At 50.2% G+C, this 24,716-nt stretch overlaps 1 protein-coding gene across 5 annotated transcripts in view; it reads right to left on the bottom strand.

Annotated features, from left to right (window-relative positions):
* The window catches only part of AFAP1 (actin filament associated protein 1), a 149,347-nt gene that overhangs the window by 73,650 nt on the left and 50,981 nt on the right, over window positions 1-24,716 (bottom strand). For 4 of the 5 annotated variants that reach the window (XM_025289636.3, XM_044945614.2, XM_044945612.2 and 1 more), the window contains exons 2-4: window positions 21,932-22,060; window positions 17,824-17,921; window positions 5,896-6,004 (exon numbers count right to left, since the gene is read on the bottom strand). In XM_025289636.3, the coding sequence (XP_025145421.2) occupies window positions 5,896-6,004; window positions 17,824-17,921; window positions 21,932-22,058 (334 nt within the window). In that variant the 5' untranslated portion in view covers window positions 22,059-22,060. Of the gene's footprint in view, window positions 1-5,895; window positions 6,005-14,856; window positions 15,051-17,823; window positions 17,922-21,931; window positions 22,061-24,716 lie in introns of those variants that run through there. The other variant, XM_044945613.2, reaches the window with a different exon arrangement.

Genomic DNA, 24,716 nt, shown 5'->3' with positions numbered 1-24,716 from the left:
AGCGCACACTCACCCCCACCCCCCATATGCCACCATCTACATCTACCCAACAGTTCTGTTCACATGGCAGCCACGGTGGCCATTTAAATTCAAATATTAACTCAAGTTAAATAAAACTGGTCTCCAGATCCACACTTCGAGTACTCAGACAGGCAGGTGACCAGAGGGCCGTGCACACGGCACACAGGGGAGGCTGGACAAAGCCATCAGCCTCCACTGCTTATGAGATGGCGCCGACCAGACAGGAGAGTCTAGGAGAAGGAACACGACTTGCAAAAGCAAAGAAAAATATAGAACACTACGCAAACAGCGGCGAGCCATGTGCTTTTCAACAGAATTTACGTCACTGTCATCGAAGCCAAGCCGGGCTGACCCTTGCGGGGAGGAGGCTGTCAAGAGGAGGCAGGGGCTTCCGGGGCTGACAGTGCTCCTTCTTGACCTGGTGGTGGCACTTAGGTGTCCCATTTTATGGAGAGTCATTAAGCATAAATTCATATTTTATGCGCTTTTTGACAAATGCATTTTATAATAAAAGCTTTTTTTTTTTTTTTTAATTTTAGTGTGGTTGGAACATAGGGCCCAGGAAAGAAAGCATGAACCTGTGAAAGACCACGAGCTACTCCACGGTCCAAGGCTTGCTGACAGATTTCAGTCGGGCAGCAGATCAAGTCCTGTTTTATCCTAGAAAGACCATGTTCATGGCCGCTTGGGGGGCCACGAAACCCTCAGTGCTTAACTCACTTTCTAGAATATCAAATTCAGTAAACACTGAGTGAACAAGTCAACAAGAGAATGAAGGGCTAAATCAACCAGCGATGGGGAGATTTCATTTCATTCAGGCAAGAAATATTCAATGAGCACTTCCAATGTGTCAGGCAGTGTTTTTTGCTAAATAATTTTATTGATTTATTTTTGGCCATGTTGGGTCTTTGGTGCTCTGCAGGCTTTTCTCTAGCTGTGGCGAGCAGGCTTCTCACTGCGGAGGCTTCTCTTGTTGAGGAGCATGGGCTCTAGGGTGCATGGGCTTCAGTAGTCGTGGAGCACTGGCTTAGATGCTCCGTGGGACGTGGGATCTTCCTGGATCAGAGATTAAACCCGTGTCTCCTGCATTGGCAGGCGGGTTCTTTACCACTGAGCCACCAGGGAAGCCCCCAGGCAGTACTTTTTATATTTTTATTTGCACGCTGTGGGATAAAGCTGTGAGAAGAGGAGGCTGGCTTCGCGGGCACACGCCCTGCCTCGCTGGTCCTCTCAGCCGCCCGGAGGTGGGTGCACAGTTGTGTCCTTATCTCAGAGGGAGGGAAGGGTGATGCCGGCAGAGCAGGTGACTCACCCAAGACCACATCCTGACGAAGGAAGACGGTTTTGGCTGATTCTGATTATGAACTGAACGAGCAAACCATGCCCTGGCCGCCCTTCGCATCAAGGGGAGGATGGGTTGAGGTCCACGGGTTTAGGTCCACTCATTGAAAAGACAGTGAGTTCATGACCCGCCTTCTGCTGAGAGAGCAGGACAGACGGAATCATGCTAGAAGAATGTCAGCCAACTTCGCAAACCAAGCAGTTGGGACTAAGAGTCTGAGCACGCAGGACAACACATCAGTCTCTTGGGCGGTCTCCCAGCAGAGTCCAGGGTACCTCCTGGAGGCTGAAACAGGACATCAAGGAGTCCGCTGTTGGCGCTGGAATTTATGATTTGGTGAGGAGGTAATGAGGACCCTGTGCAAAGTGAAGAAAAACATGGAGTTGGGCAGGAGGGCACAGAGTCACCAATGATGCATCCACACCTCTGCCACTGAGTCCAGCTCTCCTTCCACACATTGGGGGACAGCCTCCCGCTGACTCCTTCAGCAGCTCCACGTCACGTGAGGCCCAGGCCCTGGAGTGAATCTCCCGTGCCGCCTTGAGGTGCTTCTGCTTCTCGGCTCAACCGTTTCAGACAATGACACAGAAGCCTTTGGCACGCTCTCCCAGGGGGGATTTTGAAGACGATGAGAACCCGATCATTTTCAGGAAATGGCTTTGTCTCTCCAATACCCCCAGGAGAGTCTAAAAGTTTGATCACATTCCCACCAACCCAAGTTGCCCCACTTGGGCTCTGGGTCATCCCACCCACCAAGGAGCACGCAGCATCACACCAGAGAAGGTGCCTCTCTATCGGGCTCCATCATCCCCATCCGGCTCCATCATCCCCATCTGGCTCCATCATCTCCATCATCCCCATCGGGCTCCATCATCCCCATCTGGTTCCATCCCATCTGGCTCCATCATCTCCATCAGGCTCCATCATCTCTGCTCCATCACCTCCATCAGGTTCCATCACTTCCATCCAGCTCCATCATCTCCATCACCTCCATCTGGCTCCATCATCCTCCATTGGGTTACATCATCCCCATCAGGCTCTATCACCTCCATCCAGCTCCATCATCCCCATCGGGCTCCATCAAACTGCATCATCTCCACTGGGCTCCATCACCTCCATCGGGCTCCATCAGGCCCAACAGTTACAGTCACTCAAGGGGGAGAGCGTAACTTGGCTATGAGAGAACAGTGTCACCCAAAGTGGACAGAGGACACTGTATCCTCTGGGGGAGTTGGGGAGTTTCTGGCCGCAGCTGAATTGTGTTAGACTGAACCATGACTCTGCTCCTGTCTTTGTTTGGAAATTCACCGTGGTAAAGAGAGGTGCGTGGATACCAAACCAAGCCAAGACCAACAGTGGTGCTTTTCACACTGTATCAACTCAGCATTCCCCTAAATTCCCCTCCCTGGATGCCTCTAGGTTAGGACTGGCCACACGGGAAGTTTGTGAATGACCTGGAAGGCAAACGGGGAAGCAGCTGCCAGTACACGGGCAGGTTAAGAGACTGCTAGGCATGCAGCTCTGTGGAGCCATGGTCCAGCCTCTCATGCAGGGCCCCTGTGTGGGGAGGTGAGAGGCAGAGGAGGTTTCCAGCAACCTTCCTTGCCCCCAGGCTTCGCCCAGCTCTCCTTGATGACAGCTGGCCCTATAACACTCATCTTCCCAGGTTCCCACAACTGCACAGGGTCTCGTGTCTACCACACACCCCTCACTCTACAACACTCATCATGGTCCTGCTTCTCTGACAAACCGGACATGACATAAAGCCCAAAAAAGTTTCCCCAAGTCCACAATAAGTGAGGGGTGTGTGACCCTGGCCAGACCCGGACTCAGCCCCCTGCCACGGGTCCACTGGGAGGGGTCCACGCCTGCAGCCAGGGTTCGGCCACAGACGCTTGGGTTAAGAAGCCCACTGTGTGAGCTCTGCTGACCCGCTGTCTCCCCAAGCAGCAGTCCTTCCATGACTGTTTCCTTGGAATTAGCTCAACCCAAGGGGCCTGCCTGTCAGCAACTCAGGACATGACACACCAGTCAGGTGGGGATTCTTGGACTGAAAATAACCACAGGCTCCCACAGGTGAAACAAAAAGACTATCAATTTCTAGTCTTGAAAGCATGTTGGAGGAAGGGGGAGTGGAGGCGGGAGACAGCTGGGACCAAATGTCCCCAGAGCTGGGAAATACCCTCATCAAGATGTTTTTGTTCTTTATTCTCTGCTCTCAGAAAGAAAGGGATCCAATGAACAAGCCATTTAACTTTTCTGTGTTTTCTACTTAATTTACTACCTCCTTAGGCAGTTGACGCTTAAGAAATGATTTAAATGCATTTTTGCCAAATGGTTCTAAAATATTTAATCTCCAGATCTCAAGACCCAAGATTTCACAGCCCTCTCATGAGAACAATCCCTTCTCTCACTCAGACCTCATTCAGAACAATGAGGACCTACTGATGCTGGGCTGAGCCTTTGTAGGAAGTTTCCAGAGAGAGCAGGCGTGAGTGAGCAGGAAAGGCCCCTGGGCCTTGGAGTCCAGCCCGCCTGGCTTCTGCGTGTCTCTCTTCATGTTCACAAAACATCCCAAGGGGATCTTCTGCTAACAAGCAAGCTAGATTCCGCTTTGCTCTAATGGCTCTGCTTGCGCGCTGCCAGGGGAGAGAACGATGGCAAAGCCCAAGTCTGCATGAAGCAGAGACTTCCGGTGGCAGGCAGATGGCGAGGATGAAGGAGATCATGTCTGAAAACAGCGGAAGTGGGGTGACAGGCAAGGGGAGTCTCTCTATGATACGAGTTAATACTCTTTCACTCCCATTTTATCCATGTTTATGGGAAAGGCAAGTTGGGTTCCCTAAGTCAGCACACTCGGAGAGGCCACGTCTGCCTCATTATGAGACGACGCATACTGCCGCCAGAGCACTTTTTGTTGTTGTTCAGTCGCTCAGTTATGTCCGACTCTTTGCACTCCATGGACTGTAGCGCCAGGCTTCCCTGTCCTTCACCAACTCCCGGAGCTTACTCAAGCTCATGTCCATTGAGTCGATGATGCCATCCAACCATCTCATCCTCTGTTGTCCCCTTCTCCTGCGTTCAATCTTTCCCAGCATCAGGGTCTCTTCCAATGAGTCACTTCTTCGCCAAAGTATTAGAGCTTCAGCATCAGTTCTTCCAATGAATATCCAGGACTGATTTCCTTCAGGATAGACTGGTTTGATCTCCTTGCTGTCCAAGGGACTCTCAAGAGTCTTCTCCAACACCACAGTTCAAAAGCATCAGTTCTTTGGTGCTCAGTCTCCTTTATGGTTTGACTCTCACATCCATACATGACTACTGGAAAAACCATAGCTTTGACTATACAGACTCCAGAGTATGAGGGGGAGAAATAAAGCCAAAGCTCTAGAAACAAACTCTAGACATCACTCCAAAAAGGTGTTCAATGCCAGCATGTCCTTCTTTCTGTGAATGTGAAAGTTGGCTGCCAATAAAGAGGCACTTCTGAGTCCCCAGCAGGAAGAGAACAGCCGTGTCATGACAGCCCTAACTTAGGCAAAAACATTCTGGTAAAACCTGTATGAATGAAGGAAAAGAAAAGACACAGGAAACAACCTGAATGTTGGTCAACAGGTGAGTGGACAAAGAAGCTGCAGCACATATTCAATGGAACACTACTCAGCCATAAAAAGCACAAAATGACACTATTCGCAGCAGCATGGGTGGACACAGAGATTATCCTACTAAGTGAAATAAGTCAGACAGAGAAGGACGAAGACCACACGCTATCACTTACATGTGGAATGTAGAAGATGGCACAAACGAACCTCTCAGTGAAACAGCAACAGAAGCAGGGACTCAGAGAACAGGCTGGTGGTGGCCAAGGGGGTAGGGGTGGGAGAGGGCTGGATTGGGAGCTTGGGGTTAGCAGATGTAAACTGGTTATATAGGGAAAAGATAAACAGCAAGGTCCTACTGCACAGCACAGGGAACTCTACCCAATATCCTGTGATAAACCCTAACAGGAATGAATATGAAAAAGGACATAACGGAGTCACTTCACTGTATAGCAGCAGCTAACACAGCACTGTAATTTGACCATACTTGAACAAGAAATAAATTTAAAAACGAAACAAACAGCTATGATACATCTGCTTGTTTTGTATGTATCTTGTAGACATGCCCTCCTGGCGGCACCATGAATGCAGCCTCCAAGGGATGCGCCCTGGTCAAGCCAGCGGGGACCCCATGGGCACATGCCTCAAAAGGCCACCCCCTTCTGACCAAAGGGAACACATTTCACTAGCTGAGACATGTTCCCATGGCAACGGGATTTCACTAATTTTGAGTCACAAAAAAGGACAACCATCTGAAATTACCCCAGGTATGTAGAGGACACCTTAGACTTCTCAAAGCCCTTCCTGTATTCCCTCCCTTGGGTTCAGGATCTCCTGACTCTAAACTCCCATGCTGCTGGGTATGCTCCAACTCCCCTTTACCCCAGGAAACGGGGGGCTCCCTAACAGCCCGGCCGGACAGGAGGCACTCACTTGAGGTGATGTACTCCGGAGCTTTCCCGGGACTCAGGGGCACGGCCTCCTCGTAGTAGCCTTCCGGGAGAGAGGACGTTGGGAGCGGTGGCGGCCCATTGTCGGGTGGCTGAGCGAAGGGAGGAAAAACAACAGAGCACCAGAGTTAGAAGAGAATTCTGGAGTTTGACCTAACAGGCGTCCGCGGGCACATGCCTCTCTCCTCTGTAATGTCTCCACCGAAAAATAACATCATCCTACAAAGAGTTTCCAAAGTTCGGCTCCTGGCGGGGTCTCCACTGCTCGCCTGCCCACGACCACCTTCTGCCTGGCCCTGGCCACGCCGCTCAATCGATGCCACTTGCCAGCCACCACCAGACACAAACTCAGGCAGAGGCTGCAGTCACTGGCCCTTGCAGAGCCCTCCCCAGAGCAGAGACGGGTATCTCTCCTCCCCTCCACCCAACGGCCCACCCCACACCACTGACCGGCCCGGGTCCCCAGGCTGACTTCCTCCTCCTAGGACCACCCACACCAGAGACCCCTGGGGGGCACAGAGACGGTTCAGATCGCCCGTGCACATCTCAGAGCAGTGCTCATTACGTGGCAACTGAAAAGATGAGCGTGTGTGCCCTCTATCTCACCAAACCCCTCCTGTGTGTCAGGGTAACTCACAAAGAAAGGGAAGAGGAAATCACCCACAAGCCAGCTCTAAAAGAAACTGCACGTTATTCTCTGGAGAAGGTATCTGCTCACCACTCAACCCAGTCCCATCGCAGTTCCTTGACAGACTCTGAGACAGGCAGGCTGCTTTCGAAGCCGTAACTTCACAACATGGAAAGCTGGCAGGCTCAGGCCCATCCAAATTCTAGCTAGACCAGCTGAAGCACCGGTCTCTCAAACGTGCCCGGCAACACTAAAGCAGACCCAGCTCTTCCTCCCATGAACACGTGTAGAATCTGCTGCTTCCATCCCTCCCTCATGGACCTCAGAACAACAGAGACAGAAGGGCTGGAAATTCAACACGCAGCAACACCTGCTGTCTGCTGGCACCACCCCGAGCAGCCGCGGCCCTGGTTATAAGCTGCATCGGCCATCCGTGCGGGGACCCTGCAAGGCCAACACCACATCACCTTATGTTTCACAGACACCGAGAGGGAGGCTCAGTGTCTAAAAACATCTGCTCAAAACCAGACGCTGCTTCGTGACAAGCTGGGGTCTTCAAGCCCGGGTCTGCCCAGCAGTGACCTTTTTCAGATTCCTATTCACTCTCTTCCCCTTTCCTAACTAGTTCACACCACCTATATCCTATAAACAAACAGGAAAGATGTCACTGGGAATGGAGGAGAACAGAGGCCCCAAACTGAAGGGCAACCAAGTTCAGCTTCCAAGGAGAACAATGACCCCATAGAACACGAAACTCCACCTTTTTTTTTTTCCCCTGTAACTCAAGCCTGAAGCCAAGAAGTCCTTTGCGAATGACTAATCGCCACTGTGGGCTCAACCCACTCCTTCCTCTCGGAGATGAAGAGAGATAATTCACTCCAGGTCATCCGCACAGCACCCTGCCCCGTCCTTGAAGGCAGTGTCCTGGCCCTGGTCCCCCTGCACACGCCCCTCCCCAGGCTGCTGCCCACCAGCCGTCACCCTGGGCTCTCATGCTGGACCACATCCAGGTCCCCGAGGGGTGGTGCTGACAGCGGAACCTGATACCCGATCCTCCCTGGGCGAGGTCAGAACAGAAGTCCACAGGAGGGTTAAACATCTCCGCTCGGTGCTTTTAGTAGATGGCTGTTTGAGTCCCTGAGTGTTTTTATTAATGAAATGAGAATGCTTCAGCTTCCTCTTAGTGTGTTGAAACAGTGGAATTATTCATGTTCTGGGAAAGCATTACCAATGGCTGAATCAAACACTCATCAATTAGCACAGCACACTCCTCCTTTCCAGGGCTGCTAAGGTGCGTGAGGTAGGAGCCGGCACTCAGCTAATGAGACTTCTCAGCGGACTCTCAGACCCTGCTGGTGTGCACTCCACACAAGCTCTCCACACGTATGCCCCTAAATCCACGATTCTACTTATAGAAATACATGCTAAGAAGGTCAACTGGTCATATGAGCAAAAACATTTAAGGATGTTCAATAAAAGTTTTTCCCTCCAAATTTAAAAGCAATCAAAATATTCCTTGAGATGAGACTGTTCAGGTGTTCCAACACATCCACGCACAGCCATTTAAAAGGAAGACGGTGCACACCTGCAGTCACTTACTTGAAAAGTCTCTACTGGATGCTGTTACATGAAAGAAAACAGGTGCCTGTTAGCCTATCGGAGCTGTGCTTATGCGGACCTCTACACAAAGACGGGTCACTCCCCAAAATGCTAACACAAGGTTACGGCTGTTTCATGCACATCTGTAGAGCTTGAATTTTCTTTAGGGGTTTTTTTGTTTGTTTGCTTGCTTGCTTTTGTTTTTTAAGCAGTACCTTGCGTAGTTCTCTGACCAGGAACTGAACCCGTGACCCCTGCATTGGAAGTGCACAGTGTTATAACCACGGGCTGGCCAGGGAAGTCCATTGAATTTTCTGTATACTATTGTTTTAAAAAGAAAAAAAACACAAACGTGCATTTTGAAATCACACTCCTCAAAAAATAATATTTCTAGAGAAGCACCCTGCCTCTCCAAAGAGGATCTCAAGCTCCACCCCCAAATGCCACTGATCCGTGAACTTCCACCTCCGGGGCTACAGACACGGGCAGAGTGACGGTGTGTCTGTCACAGGGCAGATGCGGGAAGAGGCAGAGAAGACGGCGAGGGCCACGGCTTAGCGCCACTGCCTTCAAGGGGAAGGCGTCCTTCAGATCCTTCCAGCAGCTCACAAGTCACTGGCCTTGCTGGAGGAGACTCCTGAGAGGCCCTTGGACTGCAAGGAGAGGAAGCCAGCCCATCCTAAAGGAGATCAACCCTGAAGAAGGACTGATGCTGAAGCTGAAGCTCCAATACTTTGGCCACCTGGTGTGAAGAGCCAACTCACTGGAAAAAGTCCCGATGCTGGGAAAGACTGAGAGCAGAAGGGAGGACAGAGGATGAGATGACTGGATGGCATCGTCGACTCGATGGAGATGAGTTTGAGCAAGCTCCAGGAGATGGTGAAGGACAGGGAAGACTGGTGTGCTGCCTGCAGTCCATGGGGTCGCAAAGAGTTGGCCACGACTGAGTGACTGAACGACAACAAGATGGCACAAATACAATGATTATTTTGCTATTATTTCAGCAAAATAACAATATTAACTACTATTCACAGACTGCCTTCTGTGTGCCACACGCTGTTCTGGAAGACTTTCTGTATCTTTTTTTCTTGTTCAGAAGACAACTCTGAGAGGTTAGTGTTTTCAATATAATTTTGGAAACAAGGAAACTGAGGCTCAGGGGATGACAGACGTCGCCCAGCGTCCCTGGTGCAGCCGAGCTGCTTTGTGGAGGAGGAGAAGCCAGCTGGTGGGCACTGCAGCAGTAAGAATGCATCCCCGTGTCAGGACCAAGGCCCGGACACCTACCGCTGTGGTGGCCGAGCCACGTAAGACGCAGGGAAAGCAGCCAGCCTTCAGGGTCGCTGGGCGCAACCTGAGGCTTCCAGCCCCTGCAGCTCCGTGGCATCTGCCCTCTCGTCCCCTCGGGAGGAAGACGCATCTGCGCTGCCTCTGTCTCCACTCCCACTCCTCCGCTCCCCTCTCTCCCCTACTGCACTTTCCCGCCCCACCACCTTCCCCTCCGCCAGCCCCAATTTATCACTCAGGCCCTTGTACCAGATAGGCCAGTGAACCAGAAGACCTGACTTCAGCAGAGAAAAACCCCTGAGAATGTGGAATCTCTTTCTGAGTTTAATTCTATCCACACAGGGGTACGTCCAGATTCTGTCCTTCTGGTTACGGTGATTAAAATCTCAAGTGAAGTTGTGTGATGGGCCCAGCACACACACGTCGGGAAGAACAAGTGTGCGAGGCTGTGCAGGCTCAGTGTGCCCGACTCTCCGTGACCCCCGCATGGGCTGTAGCCCGCCAGGCTCCTCTGTCTGTGGGATTTCCCAGGCAAGAATATTGGAGGAGGTTGCTACTTCCTTCTCCAGGGGATTTTCCCGACCCAGGAACTGAACTCGTGTCTCCTGCATCTCTTTTACTGGCAGGTGGACTCTTCAGTAGCAGCCCAAAGATAGGATCTGACAGAAGAGAAGAGGGCCCACGCTAGAGCCATGCATTGGCAAAACCCTTTTCCGCCGGCACGAGGACAGCACTCCACAGCTTCAGCTAAGCTTCATGACTGTCAACAGGGAACAAAAGTTTAAGGTCTAAACTGCAAAACGTGGTTTCAACGCCAACGTAAAGAATTTCGAGTATGGGACTTCCCTGGCGATCCAGTGGGTAAGACTCCATGCTGCCACTGCAGGGGGCATGGGTTCAATCCCTGCTCAGGGAACTACGGTCCTGTGTGCTGCTCAGCAGAGCCAAAAAAATTTAAAAACTTTTAAAAAAAAAGAATTTTGAGCAGGTACTCTTCTTGGTAAAGTAAAAGTTTTTTTTTTTTATCCAAATGACAACCCATTCCCTTCTGATCACTATTTAATTTGCATTCAAACAGCACTTGAGAAAACACTGGGAAATCATCCACGCGTATTTTCTCAAGTTTTATTTACACACAACTCAGAATGAGAGGCCGTGAAGCCACTTTCTTGTCCGCTCCTCCTCCACCACGAGGCAGGGAGGGGGGAAGAGTCCTCCGGCCATGCCAACAGGACACGGGATAGATCCATGATGAAGATGCTGTAGGGATGAGACGCGACGCCAAACTCTGAGGTTTTCAAGAGACAAGGAGAAAAGAAACGGATGGGTCACATCCACCAGAAGGATCACATCTGACTTCCCTGGGAATTAAATGATTTTGTTTTAAATCTCAGGCTTAGTCTCCAGTCTGCAACTGGTAAAATAACTAATTTTCTCATAATAATCTCAAAGAATCTCATGATCCCATCTGTCAAACACAGAAAACGAAGTTGCTGTGAAAGTACTTTAGGAAGGACGAAATGCCATCCAGCCAGGTGGTAGGGGCTGGGACTAAAACCTCAGTTTCCGAGAAACAGGAACTAGAATGCTGGCTCCTGGGGCTGGGGGAGGGGAGCCCTGTTCACTGGGGACAGGCTTTCAGTCTGGAAAGATGAAAAGTTCTGGAGATAGATCATGTTAAGGGCTGCACGACAATATGTATGGACTTTACACAACTAAACTCAGTTCAGTTCAGTCACTCAGTCGTGTCCGACTCTTTGTGACCCCATGGACTGCAGCACGCCAGGCTTCCCTGTCCATCACCAACTCCCAGAGCTTGCTCAAACTCATGTCCATCAAGTCGGTGATGGCCAGCCAACCATCTCATCCTCTTTCACCCTCTTCTCCTCCTGCCTTCAATCTTTCCCAGTATCAGAGTCTTTTTCAATGAGTCAGTTCTTCACAACAGGTAGCCAAAGTACTGGAGTTTCAGCTTCAGCATCAGTCCTTCCAATGAATATTCAGGACTGATTTCCTTTAGGATGGACTGGTTGGATCTCCTTGCAGTCCAAGGGACTCTCAAGAGTCTTCTCCAACACCACAGTTCAAAAGCATCAATTCTTCAGCGCTTAGCTTTCTTTACAGCCCAATTCTCACATCCATACACGACTACTGGAAAAACCATAGCTTTGACTGGACGGACCTTTGTCGGCAAAGTAATGTCTCTGCTTTTTAATATGCTGTCTAGGTTGGTTATAGCTTTTCTTCCTAGGAGGAAGTGTCTTTTAATTTCATGGCTGCAGTCACCATCGGCAGTGATTTTGGACCCCAAGAAAATAAACTCTCACACCACTAAATGGGACACTGACCAATGATTGAAATGATCAAGTCTGTGTTACGTATGTTTTACCATAATAAAAAAAAATGACCTATTACCTGTTGGCATAATAAGTCATATTTACACAGGGTCTGGCCTAAAGACATCAAAACACTAAATTGCTATCTTCTACCCAATCTAAATGGGGCTTTCCCAGTGGCTCAGTGGTAAAGAATCCACCTGTCAACGCGGGTTCAATCCCTGGGTCAAGAAGATCCCCTGGAGGAGGAAATGGCAACTCACTCCAATAGTCATTTTTTTTTTTAATTGGAGGCTAACTACTTTACAATATTGTGGGTTTTGCCATACATCGACATGAATCAGCCATGAGTGCCCGATGCCCCCTCCCACCTCCCTCTCCACCCCATCCCTCTGGGTTGTCTCAGAGCACCAGCCTTGGGTGTCCTGCTTCATGCATTGAATTTGCACGCATCACCTAGTTTATGTATGGTAATATACACATTTCAATGCTGTTCTCCTACATTGTCCCACCCTCGCCTTCTCCCACATAGTCCAAAAGTCTGTTCTTTACATCTGTGTCTCTTTTGCTGTCTTGCATACAGGGTTGTCATCACCGTATTTCTAAATTCCATATAATGTGTTAATATACTGTATTGGGGAGAAGGCAATGGCACCCCACTCCAGTACTCTTGCCTGGAAACTCCCGTGGACAGAGGAGCCTGGTAGGCTGCAGTCCATGGGGTCCCTAAGAGTTGGACATGACTAAACGACTTCACTTTCACTTTTCACTTTCATGCATTGGAGAAAGCAATGGCAACCCACTCCAGTGTTCTTGCCTGGAGAATCCCAGGGACGGGGGAGCCTGGTGGGCTGCCGTCTATGGGGTCGCACAGAGTTGGACACGACTGAAGCGACGCAGCAGCAGCAGCAGCAGCATACTGTATTGGTGTTTCTCTTTCTGGCTTACTTCACTCTGTATAATAGGCTCCAGTTTCCTCCACCTCACTAGAACTGACTCAGATGCATTCTTTGTTATAGCTGAGTAATCCTCCGTTGTGTATGTGTGCCACAGCTTTCTTATCCATTCACCTGCCGATGGACATCCAGGTTGCTTCCGTGTCCTGGCTATTGTGCAGTGAACACTGGGGTACATGTGTCTCTTTCAATTCACTCCAGTATTCTTGCTTGGGAAATCCCATGGACAGAGGAGCCTGGTGGGCTACAATTCATGGGGTCACAACACGTCAGACACAACTGAGCGCACACGCATACACTCCCATCTAAGTACCATGTAGTCACTCAGTCGCGTTCGACTCTTTGCGATCCCGTGGGCTGTAGTCCAGCAGGCTCTTCTGTCCGTGGACTTCTCCAGGCAAGAACACTGGAGTGACCACTCAAGTGAGCAAATAAAAACATTTCTGGAAAATGCCTTGATGAGGTATCATCCGTATCGTCTGCAGCCCCCAGAGGAGCGTGCCTGCTCTCCTCGCTCAGCAGGGAAGTGTGAGGTCTCCCTGTCCGAGGACCCCCTGCTACTCTGGAGCGGAGGAGGGGAGGGCAGGAAGCACAATCCCCAGTGGTCTGGATCAGCCCTGGCTGGAGGGCTGGGCGGCCAATGTCAACACAGATGGGACCCATTTCCGGACGACCGGGCCGCCTTCACAGATGCCCCCTCTGCACCGGCTGTGCTAAGGACCGGGCCTTTGACAGCTGCACAGCTCTCAGTGTGAAACAAAACCCAGAATCTGCTGAAAAGCGCGGCCCTTCCCAGAAATGTTTTCATGATGCATATGCATACTTTGGCTTGCTCCAGTCCCCCCCGGAGAGCAAGGGAGCTGGAGGGGCTGTAAAGACACTGCACCCCGCCCTGTGACCTCAAGGGTTGAGAGCAGATCTGAATTCGAAGAGCACACACCCACACTCCCACCGCCTGACCTACAGGCCATACTGAGGGGGTCACCGGCTCATCCAGGGACCCTGGGCTGCAGCCGTGTTGACTCTAAGGGCAAAAGAGAAACATGCACTCCTCCCTTCCTGTATAGAAGGATCATCAGCGTGACAAGGCGGGCTTTTTGATGCGGCCCTGACCTTGAGCGGTCGTCCCATTTTCTGCTTTGCAACGTGAGGAACACAAAGGAGAAGAACACACACCGTCTTCAGAAGGTGAAAATCTAGTGCAATGAGGAGAATGCCAAAAGGAAGCACTGCTGATCAATAGGCATAAAGCTGCAATTACCCCAGATGGATAAATTTTAGAGGCCCACTGGATCCCGCCCTCCCCTCCCTTTCACTTCTATCACCTGAGTGTAATTCACCAGCTGTAGGGCATAGAGGCCCATCTGGTCTCTGCCACATCCTGTTGGGGAGGGTGGTGCCCACTTAGGTGTCAGCCAACCAAAGAGGAGCGCTGATGCCCAAGAGGGCCTCACAGAGCCAGGTGAGGGCCCTCAGTTACGGGCCTGTCAGGCCTGAAATGGGGGGGTGATGGGATGCTAAGTGTGCTCAGAAAAGTGGCCAATGTGACCCCGCCTGCCTGCCCAGCCTCTCGAATGTCCAGGAAAAAAGGACATCAAGAGACAATAACAATTGCAAAAAGCGATGTTCAACACTAAAAGGGCTAAAAAGAGAAAAGGACTCATTTCTCAGAGGTCAGAACACACAGAGTTGTGATAAAAGGCAGTATTCCTTTGATATGTGCCATTTTTAAAAGAGTTGAAGATGCAACTGTGGCTCAAGTGAATGAAATGACACCAGGTGGGAGCGCCCCAAGTCTTACATTAGAAACAGACCCCCTCGGTCACTTAGAGCTGCTCTAAGGGTGGTCTGATCTGCTCTGCAGGCAGGCCCACGGCCCCTCAAGGTTTGACCCCTGCCACAGTGTGTTCCAGCCTCACGCACAGACGAGCCACCCAAACCCTATCACTCAGCCACACAGAGGGGTCTGCAGGCTTCAGTCTTTCAGGGTCTTTTTCTTGGGCTTGTGCTTTAATTTATGATACGCTCTCTGCCTGGCATAGACTCCTACCCACCGCATCTCTACTTTCCCACCAGCCAAATCTCCTGGAAGTCAACGTGCCAACTGCACATGACCAACTGGACAGAAGCCAACTCACCAAACGCCGTTTACGGAATGACGGGCTTACTTGCTGAGTAACAAATGCCCTGAAAAACCACCAGGAATATACTCGTGTTGTGGAGCACAAGTTCTAGGGCACACAGGCTTCAGTAGTTGTTGCTCTCAGGCTCTAGAGCACAGGCTCAGAGTTGCAGCTCCCAGGCTCCGGAGCACGGGCTCAGCAGTCGCGGCTCCCGGGCTCCGGAGCACAGGCTCAGCAGTCGAGGCTCCCGGGCTCCGGAGCACAGGCTCAGCAGCTGTGGCTCCCGGGCTCCGGAGCGCGGGCTCAGCAGTCGCGGCTCCCGGGCTCCGGAGCGCGGGCTCAGCAGTCGCGGCTCCCGGGCTCCGGAGCGCGGGCTCAGCAGTCGCGGCTCCCGGGCTCCGGAGCGCGGGCTCAGCAGCTGTGGCTCCCGGGCTCTGGAATGCAGGCTCAGCAGTCGTGGTTCCCGGGCTCTGGAGCGCAGGCTCAGCAGTCGAGGCTCCGGGGCTCCGGAGCGCAGGTTCAGCAGTCATGGCTCCTGGGCTCCAGAGCGCAGGCTCAGCAGTCGAGGCTCCCGGGCTCCAGAGCACGGGCTCAGCAGCTGTGGCTCCCAGGCTCTGGAACGCAGGCTCAGCAGTCGTGGCTCCCAGGCTCTAGAGCACAGGCTCAGCAGTCATGTCACACGGGCTTAGTTGCTCTGCAGCAAGCGGGATCTTCCCAGACCAGGGATTGAACCCATGTCTCCTGCACTGGGCAGGTGGATTCTTCACCACTGAGCCACCAAGGAAGCCCAGAATGCTCACTTTAACAAGTTCCCTGAAATTTTAAGAAGCAATGCCCTACGCAGTAACAGCCGGCTCTTGCACAGGGCTTAATAGATGCAAGGTAGATATTCCAAGCACTTGAGGCACACCAACTCTTTTCAGTTTCACAACAATCTCACTAAGTACTCTTCAGTTCAGTTCAGTTCAGCCACTCAGTTGTGTCCGACTCTTTGCAACCCCATGGACTGCAGCGCAGCAGCCTTCCCTGTCCCTCACCAACTCCCGGAGCTTCTCAAACTCATGTCCACCGAGCTGGTGATGCCATCAGCACACTCGTTTTAGAACGAGGCCTCTCAGACACGGAGACGTGAAAGCTACAGTCTGAACCCACACAGCGAGTGTCAGGCTGGTACCTGGAAGCAGGCAGCCACACTCCCGTCTGTGCCCTGGACCCTGCTGCCTCCTCAGCACCCAATGCAGAAGCAGGCTCGTGGTTCCTGACAAAACCTTCTCCGTCTGTGAACGCTTGTGAGTGCTCACGTTGGTTTTGCTGCCTCACTTCCACAGATACTGACAGTATTATTGAGAAAAGGCTGGATTTGAAATCAAAAGAATAGGTTATAAAAATCTGCTTTTGCCTTTCCTCCTAACCTTGGGCTGTCCCTTTGCCAGTGGATCCACATTTCCTTTTCTGTAAAGTGGATATACACACTGTTCACGTGTTCAGAGGTGTTGCAGGGTTCTCTGAGGTCAGGTTGTATGGATTAAATGAAATTGTAAGTGGAAAAGGAATAAGCGTGCCCTGTGACATGTGGTAGGGACCCAGTGAGTGCCGAGCTCCTTCCGTCCCCTCTCCAGTGATCATCACGGAGCGCCCACAGGACACTGGCCCTGTGCTGGGACCCAGGCAGGGACAAAACAAACAGGCTGTGGCCCTGTCTTCCTGCAGCTCTTCTCTGGCTGGACAGATGATAAGATGATTCATACAGAAAGCAAACATTAGGAAAAGAGTTGCTAGGTAACTGATACTGCTCTAATTTTGAATGAGAGCCTAATTTTCCTGAGTAAGCAAATTAGAAAATAGCAAAAGGCAGAAAAAGCTGAGTGGGGCATGAAAAATGGCAAACATGAATATCCCCAGATCACAAAAGTAGCCAGAGAATTCCAAAACAAATTTTGAATGCAGAAAATCAAATAAAATACACATTCCTGGACTATGTACATATTTTTCTTCTGGAGGAAAAAAAAAAGGATATTTAATCCCAGAAAGAAGCATAACAGTGAATATTGAAGTTTCAGGCTACGGATATTCAAACTCAGAGCTAACGCAGAGACGGGCATGTCACTAGGCTCTACTGCCATTATTTTGCTGATAAATCATCTGATTTTTTTTTTAATCCGATTTAAGAACAGATTTCCATGGACCTGTAGCTCCAGCAATTTTCAGAGGCCCAGCAGCCTCCTATGGGAAGGCCACACCTACAGCCTCCCACTTAACCATTACTAGCTCCCCAAAACACACTCACAGGCATGCCCTGAGCAAACCAAGGCCTCTTTTCTTGCAGAATCAGGCTTTTATCACCTGCCCTGGAACCAAAAATAACCCAGGTGTCCAGTGATTCTCCTGATTGTGGGACTTTTTTTTTTTTTTTAATTGAAGTATACTTGCTTTACAATGCTGTTAGTTTCCACTGTACAGCAAAGTGAATCAGCTGCTGCTGCTGCTAAGTTGCTTCAGTCGTGTCCAACCTGTGCGACCCCAGAGACGGCAGCCCACCAGGCTCCCCCGTCCTTGGGACTCTGTCCGCTGTTTTTCTGGATTTCTTTCCCACTTTAGGTCCCACAGAGCATGGAGTGGAGCTGCCTGTGCTGTGCGGCAGCCTCTCCTCAGTTAGCTACTTATAAATAGGGACGTAGCAGAGAACTGCACATGTCAGTTCCAACCTCCCAGTTCACCCACCCCCTTCCCCCTTGGTGTCCATATGCCCATTCTCCAAGACTGCATCTCTATTTCTGCTTCATATATCACACTATCTATACCAATGTGGTATGTAGATACCATGGCATATTACTCAGCCATAAAAACGAATGAAACTGGGTCATTTGCAGAGACATGGATGAACTCAGAGTCTGTGACTAAGTCGGAAAGAGGAAAACAGATACTATATATTAATGCGTACATGTGGACTCTGACAAAGTTAATGGTGGGTCTTGCACTCACCAGCCACGGCTGTGGGATCTCGGGCAAAGGCATCTGGGGAGGGGCCGGCAGGCTGCTAGGGGTCTCCGGCTTTGTGGCATGATCCTTCACTTCAAAACCTGCACCAAAAGCACAAATGAGGATGAGGAAGGCTTGCTCCTTGGAAGACTAGCTATGACCAATCTAGAAAGCATTAAAAAGCACAGACATTACTTTGCCAACAAAAGTCCGTCTAGTCAAAGCTGTGGTTTTTCCAGTAGTCATGTATGGATGTGAAAGAAAATGAAAGTCACTCAGTCGTGTCCAACTCTTTGTGACCCCACGGACTATATAGTCCATGGAATTCTCCAGCCCAGGATACTGGAGTGGGTAGCTGTTCCCTTCTCTAGGGAATCTTCCCAATCCAGGTCTCTCACATTGCAGGCAGATTCTTTACCAGTTGAGCCATAAGGGAAGCCCATATGGATGTGAGAGTTGAACTATAAAGAAAGCTGAGCCCTGAAGAATTGATGCTTTTGAACTGTGGTGTTGGAAAAGACTCTTGAAAGTCCCTTGGACTGCAAGGAGATCCAACCAGTCCATCCTAAAGGAGATCAGTCCTGAATATTCATTGGAAGGACTGATGCTGAAGTTAAAACTCCAATACTTTGGCCACGTGATTCGAATAACTGACTCATCTGAAAAGACTCTAATGCTGGGAAAGATTGAGGGGAGGGGAAGAAGGGGATGACAGAGGATGAGATGGTTGGATTGCATCAGTGACTCAACGGACATGAGTTTAAACGAGCTCTGGGAGTTGGTGATGGACAGGGAAGCATGGTGGGCTGCAGTCCATGGGGTCACAAAGAGTTGGACACAACTGAGCAACTGAACTGAACTAAACTGGATGAGGAAGAGGAGCAAGCTGCCACCTCCTTGACCCCACACTGAACACATCACAAATATTTACTTTCCCTAATCCTTTACAACAGTCCTGCAAGGTAAGTATTCTTCTGCCTCATTCTACAGGTGAAAGATCTACAGCTGGACCAAAAGAAAAAAAAAAGGTTACAGCGCTTAAGTAGAACACGGACAGGAAGAACAATGGAGCTGGTACCAAAGTGGACATCCTTCCCTAGGCCGGGCGGTCTCTCAAGGAGAGCAGCCTCTCCTGAACTCCTGCCCAGGTTAGTGCTCACCCACGTACCGAGGGGGCAGACGCTTCCCTGGGAATCAGTGAGTCTGCATTGAGCACCCTCCTGGGGCTGGATGCTGTTAACAGACTTGCTCGCTGCTGACAAGACTGACACACTCTCATACCTTCAGGCCAGCGTATTCAAGTTGGGAAGACAAACATATGTATGCTTGACTCTCAGGAGATGTGGGGAGCAGGGAACCGGAAGGCGCTAATTTGGGCCCAGTGCACTTTACATGCAAGGGCTCAACTTCCTAGACCTAGAAAAAAACTGCTCAATGATCACCTATACGGGGTTGAGCACGATGTCACAGGCTGGGAAAAGACAAAGTCCCCGAGCTGCAGAAGCTACAACAAAGACCAGAATCTTAGCAGAGGACTGGAAACAGTAAAAAAAAGAAAAAAAGAAAGATAAAGGATGAATGGAAATTCTACTGCCAAAACAATCAGTGGATGAGTTTTAAGCAGAATAAAGAGCTGAAGAGAAAATCAGTGAATTGGAAAGTATGGGGAAAGGTATTCTACATCTAGAACAAAGCAGGGAGGGAAAGGGTGTTGGAACCCACTGAGCAGAGGAAGAGAGGAAGGGAAACCAGGGGGAGCAGACAGCAACTCCAGAGGCAGGAGGCCCAAACTGCGGCCGGTTCAGACCAGTGGTCTCAGGTGACCGACCCACGGGCGTACACAGAAGAGATGAGGCTGAGAGACATGTTGCCTCTACCAGCAAAAGCAAGAGTAGGAGATAAAAATCAACAGTTACTCATTATCTGCCGTGCCAGGCAATCTTTGGAAGTTTTATATCATCTTGTCAATCCGCACAACATCCCTCTGAGGTAGATGCTGCTACCCCTTTTTTCCACAGGGGTGGAGACTGGGCATTAACATGTTAAGTAACTTGCTCAAGGTCACAGCCTGGGTGATGGGCAGAGACAGAGAGCAAAGCCCAAATGACTGCACAGCAGTCTCTCTCAGCTCAATCCCACGACTGAGCACATGGAGCTCTCTCTGCATCCTACTGGCCCTTTCAATCTGACTGACCCCAAAACACCGTGCTCATCCTGCACTTCCGTCTCAGAGACTCAGGCAGCTCTCATTCCACCTGTTACCAGATCCTTGAGCCCACCGCCCAGACTGAGCAGCAGAACTTTCTGGAATGCCAATCTTTGTCAAATCATGGCTTTGCACACTAAAAAGCAAAGAACTGCACATTTAGATGGCTGAAGTGCATGGCATGGGAATTATATCTCAGTGAAGCTGTTTACAGTAAACCTCCACATTTCATCCAGGTATCTCCTGCCTTCAAGATTCTAACCCCATATCCCCCCCAGGAACTGCCCCCGGCCCCTACCCCACTCACTCTCTCTCACTAAGGCGGTCTGGGGGCATCCGCCTCTCGGGTGCTCTCCTAACACGGACGTTCTCTCCTCGCTACTCTGTCTTACCCACCGCGCACCAAAGTGGGGACACAACAGGCCTGAGCCTGCTGTCTTTACCAGGGCCTGCGGGCAAGGCTGTGCCCTTGGCTGGCATTGGGGAACGTGAATTTCAGAAGCGTTTCCAACACTGCCTAATTGATGAGGTTGACCTAACGTTGGTGCCTAGACTGAGCAAACAACACAATCGATGCCAAGCACCGGCTGCGATGGCTCACCGTGTGCCAACCTGATGGGCTCAGGGGCGCTCAGAGAGCTGGCAGAACGCTATCCCGGGCACTTCTGAGAGAATGTTTCTGGGAGAGATGAGCATCTGACTTGGAGAACTGAGCAAAGAGGATGGTCCTCCCCGTGCGAGTGGACGTCCTCCAGTGTGCTGAGAATCTGAACACAACAGAAAGGCCGAGGAAGAGTGGACACACCCTCTGGGCTGGAGCCAAGTCGTCCGTCTTCTCCTGCCTTCAGACACTGGTGCTCCTGCTGCCCTGATCAGGACGCACACGGGCAGCAACCCTCCCGCCCCCACCGCCCCTTCTCGGACCTTCGGACTTGGACTGAATTACAGTCTGGTAATTACACCACCCGCTTTCCTGGGCCTCAAACCTGCAGAGGGCAGTTGTGTCACTGCTCAGCCTCTGAGGCCACACGAGCCAACCCTATCCCAGATCTTTCCATCTCACTCGGTAGCTCTGTGGGTTCTGTTCCTCCAGGGAACCCTGACCAACAAACCTCCCCTCCTGCGAGTCTGCGATTTGGGTATGTGCCAGGCAGAGGGTGCCTATGTGGCCAGCCCCCAGGAAAGTCCTTGGGCACTGAGTCTCCAGTGAGCTTCCCGGAATAGAAGCATGACACACGGGCAGCTGCATTTTTGCCGCTGAGGAGACAGTGCGATCTGTGTGAGCCTCGTGAGAGGAGGAGCACGAGGAAGCCTGTGCGTGGAACCCTCCAGACTCGGCCGAAGTCTTTTTCTTTTATAACCTGTCTGGGTGTCCTTACAACCTCTGTGATGAATCCCAGCCATGAGAAAATACAACTCCATGCTGAGTCCTAGCAAATCTCCCAATGTTGGGTGATTTTAGGGACCCCCACAATGAACCTACTATTCCATTAACTCCTTAAAGGCTTTATCTTTCCAAACCCAGAGACTCACACAGACCCTGGCACATAGTAAGGCCTTCGATGAAAACCTGAGGAGTAAATAAATTCATTCATGAATGTGGTCTAGAAAGATGAGAATTAAGGATGGCTTAGAGGCAAAAAGGTGTTACTAGTGGTAAAGAACCCGCCTGTCAATGCAGGAGACATAAGAGACAAGGGTTTGATCCCGGGATTGGGAAGATCCCCTGGAGAAGGAAACGACAACCCACTCCAGCATCTTTGCCTGGGAACCCTTACGGACAGAGGAGCCTGGGGGGTAACGGTCCATGGGGTCGCAGAAGAGTCGGTCACGACTGAAGCGACTTAGCACTTGAGGCCAAAAGAGACTGGAAGAAGACAGACCAGAAGTCTGAGAGGGACATACCTCTGGACGACTGTATCCTCAGCAGGATGTCTGTGATGACTGCCTTTTTCTCCCTGACAGTTGAGGTGAGATACTCGTGGTCCAGGAGTTCAAGAAAGAGACGAAGTTCAACTATTAACTCTTCCATTGCTGAAAATAAAGGAGAGGAGAGAAGGGTACTGTGAGACCCATCGATTTGCAAATGTCAAAATATGAGCGCAGGGTTTTACTCAAAGCACTCTGTGTTTAGCTCGATGGACGACTCTGGTTTTCCAACATGAAAAACAAATGAGCTGAACGCAGGTCGTCTCAGAGACGCATGCATCATCTTCTAGACCGATTGCTCCTTGGTCGCTCCCTGCTCTGAGGCGACGGTATTCGGCTGGGAGGAGCTCCAAAGCCACATTGCCAACAGATGGAGTCACGACCCGAGAGCCTGACACCATCATTTGGTGTTAACTGCATGATATTAAATTTCAGTGTCCAGGAGGATAGACGGGAGTTTAAAATGCCAAATAGCTTTCAGACAACCACTAGGACGTGGTTTCAGAAACTCAACATGCAACCCTGTGCTTCTGCAGGGCTGGCTCCCTCCCCAGGAAGACTGAGCGCGTTTAGTTACAAGGGTGCCGGGAGGACCGCGATGGCAGCTCAAGTCCTGACTTCCGCCATGCCTTTCGTTTCTAGGGTAAAAGCAGAGTCTCCCTCTGACTCCCACAGGACTGGACCGCAGGGCTGACGTCAGCGAGCTTCACCCCACGATGTAAACCTCTGAGAGACACCAGCGTTCTTTCAGGGCATCTGCGAGGTCAAACTATTCTCACAACACTGTGTCATCGTTCACTATTTCCTGCACTAACAGCGCAAGTGAAGGGGAGGGTAAGCTGTTGGCATCTTAGTGCAAATCAAAGCAGTGACACCCAACTGGACTCTCGGTCGATATATTCTTCACTTACACACTAGCAGTAAAAATAAATAAAATTTACAGGATGCTACTTTCACTTAAGAGCGCCTTTGATGAAGCAGTAAAGATCACTGCTGTTATTAGATCTCGGCCCTGGAGGAAACCCTTTTAATATGCTGTGTGATGAAGCAGGAAGAACGCGTGACAAGCGTCTGAGCCGCGAGTTACACAGAGCCACTGTCTTCGTGCAGCACCGAAGAAGAAATGAGAGACGAACCACAATTATCCAGACCTGAGAATGTGACCAACATTTCCTCAAAAATGAACAAACCTCATCATGTCCAGGTAAACAATGACAGCATTTGTTGCCAAGGATACAATTTGCGCTTCCAGGTGAAAATAAGAATTTCAAACACAGGCATCCACCACCAGGAGCATGATGGCTTCCCAACAGAGACTTTTCCAGTGAGATTAGGAATGACACCGAGGAACGTGATCTCCTGGTGTATAATGCAGTGTGTCCACATTCGGAAGATCTACGCAACTCAGGAAACCATCATGTCATAAAATCATGTGTGGGTAAAGATACAAGTAAGGTGCAGAATAAGCTGAAATATCCTCATGTAACAGAGAAATCACCGACTCAATGGATATCAGTCTCAGCAAACTCCGGGAGATGGTGAAGGACAGGGAAGCCTGGTGGGCTGCAGCCCATGGGGTCGCAAGGAGTCGGACATGACTTAGCAACTGAACAGCAATAACTGAGAGTAAGTGCTCTCTGATACAGCATCAGAGTCCACATTGCCACAAACCATTAAGAAACTACCACTTGCTGAGTTTCAGTGCAGTGTCAAAGAATACTCACAACTTTCTGGAAAGGTACTAAAATATTCTGCAGTTTTCCGAGTACATATCTGTGTGAGGCCAGGCTATCTTTATGTACTTCCACCAAAACAATGGTTCATAACAAACAAAATGCAGACGCAGACACAAGAATCCAGCTTTCTTCCATTAAGCCAGATCCTGAAGATACTTGCAGAAACATAAACAATGCCACTCTTCCACACACTATATCACTTTGGTAAATGCAGTTACTTTGCATAAATATATTAATCAGATCAGATCAGTCGCTCAGTCATGTCCTACTCTTTGCGACCCCATGAATCGCAGCACACCAGGCCTCCCTGTCCATCACCAACTCCCGGAGTTCACTCAGACTCACGTCCATCGAGTCAGTGATGCCATCCAGCCATCTCATCCTCTGTCGTCCCCTTCTCCTCTTGCCCCCAATCCCTCCCAGCATCAGAGTCTTTTCCAATGAGTCAACTCTTCACATGAGATGGCCAAAGTACTGGAGTTTCAGCTTTAGCGTCATTCCTTCCAAAGAAATCCCAGGGCTGATCTCCTTCAGAATGGACTGGTTGGATCTCCTTGCAGTCCCAGGGACTCTCAAGAGTCTTCTTCAACACCACAGTTCAAAAGCATCAATTCTTCGGTGCTCAGCCTTCTTCACAGTCCAACTCTCACATCCATACATGACCACAGGAAAAACCATAGCCTTGACTAGACAAACCTTTGTTGGCAAAGTAATGTCTCTGCTTTTAATATCTCAAAAATCTTCCAGACTTAAATTCTAGTATGATAAATAGCCACAGATATAACCACACAAATAAAAAAAAGCTCTTTGGGATTCTTGACACATATTTTGAAACCAAAAAGTCCTAAGCAAAAAAGTTCAAGAACCACTGGTCAATGGGATTCTTCCCAAATCTACTGAAGTCTACAACACCCTCCAGAAAAAAGGATCTTAACTGAGGCCACTCTTAGCTGCCAAAGTTCCCATCATTTTAGATAAGTGGGCAGAGAAATGGCAAATGAGTTCAGGGTAGGCAAGGTGTGTGC

The sequence above is a fragment of the Bubalus bubalis genome, chromosome 7 (assembly GCF_019923935.1).
Source record: "Bubalus bubalis isolate 160015118507 breed Murrah chromosome 7, NDDB_SH_1, whole genome shotgun sequence".
Taxonomy (NCBI): Eukaryota; Metazoa; Chordata; class Mammalia; order Artiodactyla; family Bovidae; genus Bubalus; species Bubalus bubalis.
Note: the sequence above shows the minus strand (reverse complement) of the source record. Positions and strands in the feature narration are given on the sequence as shown.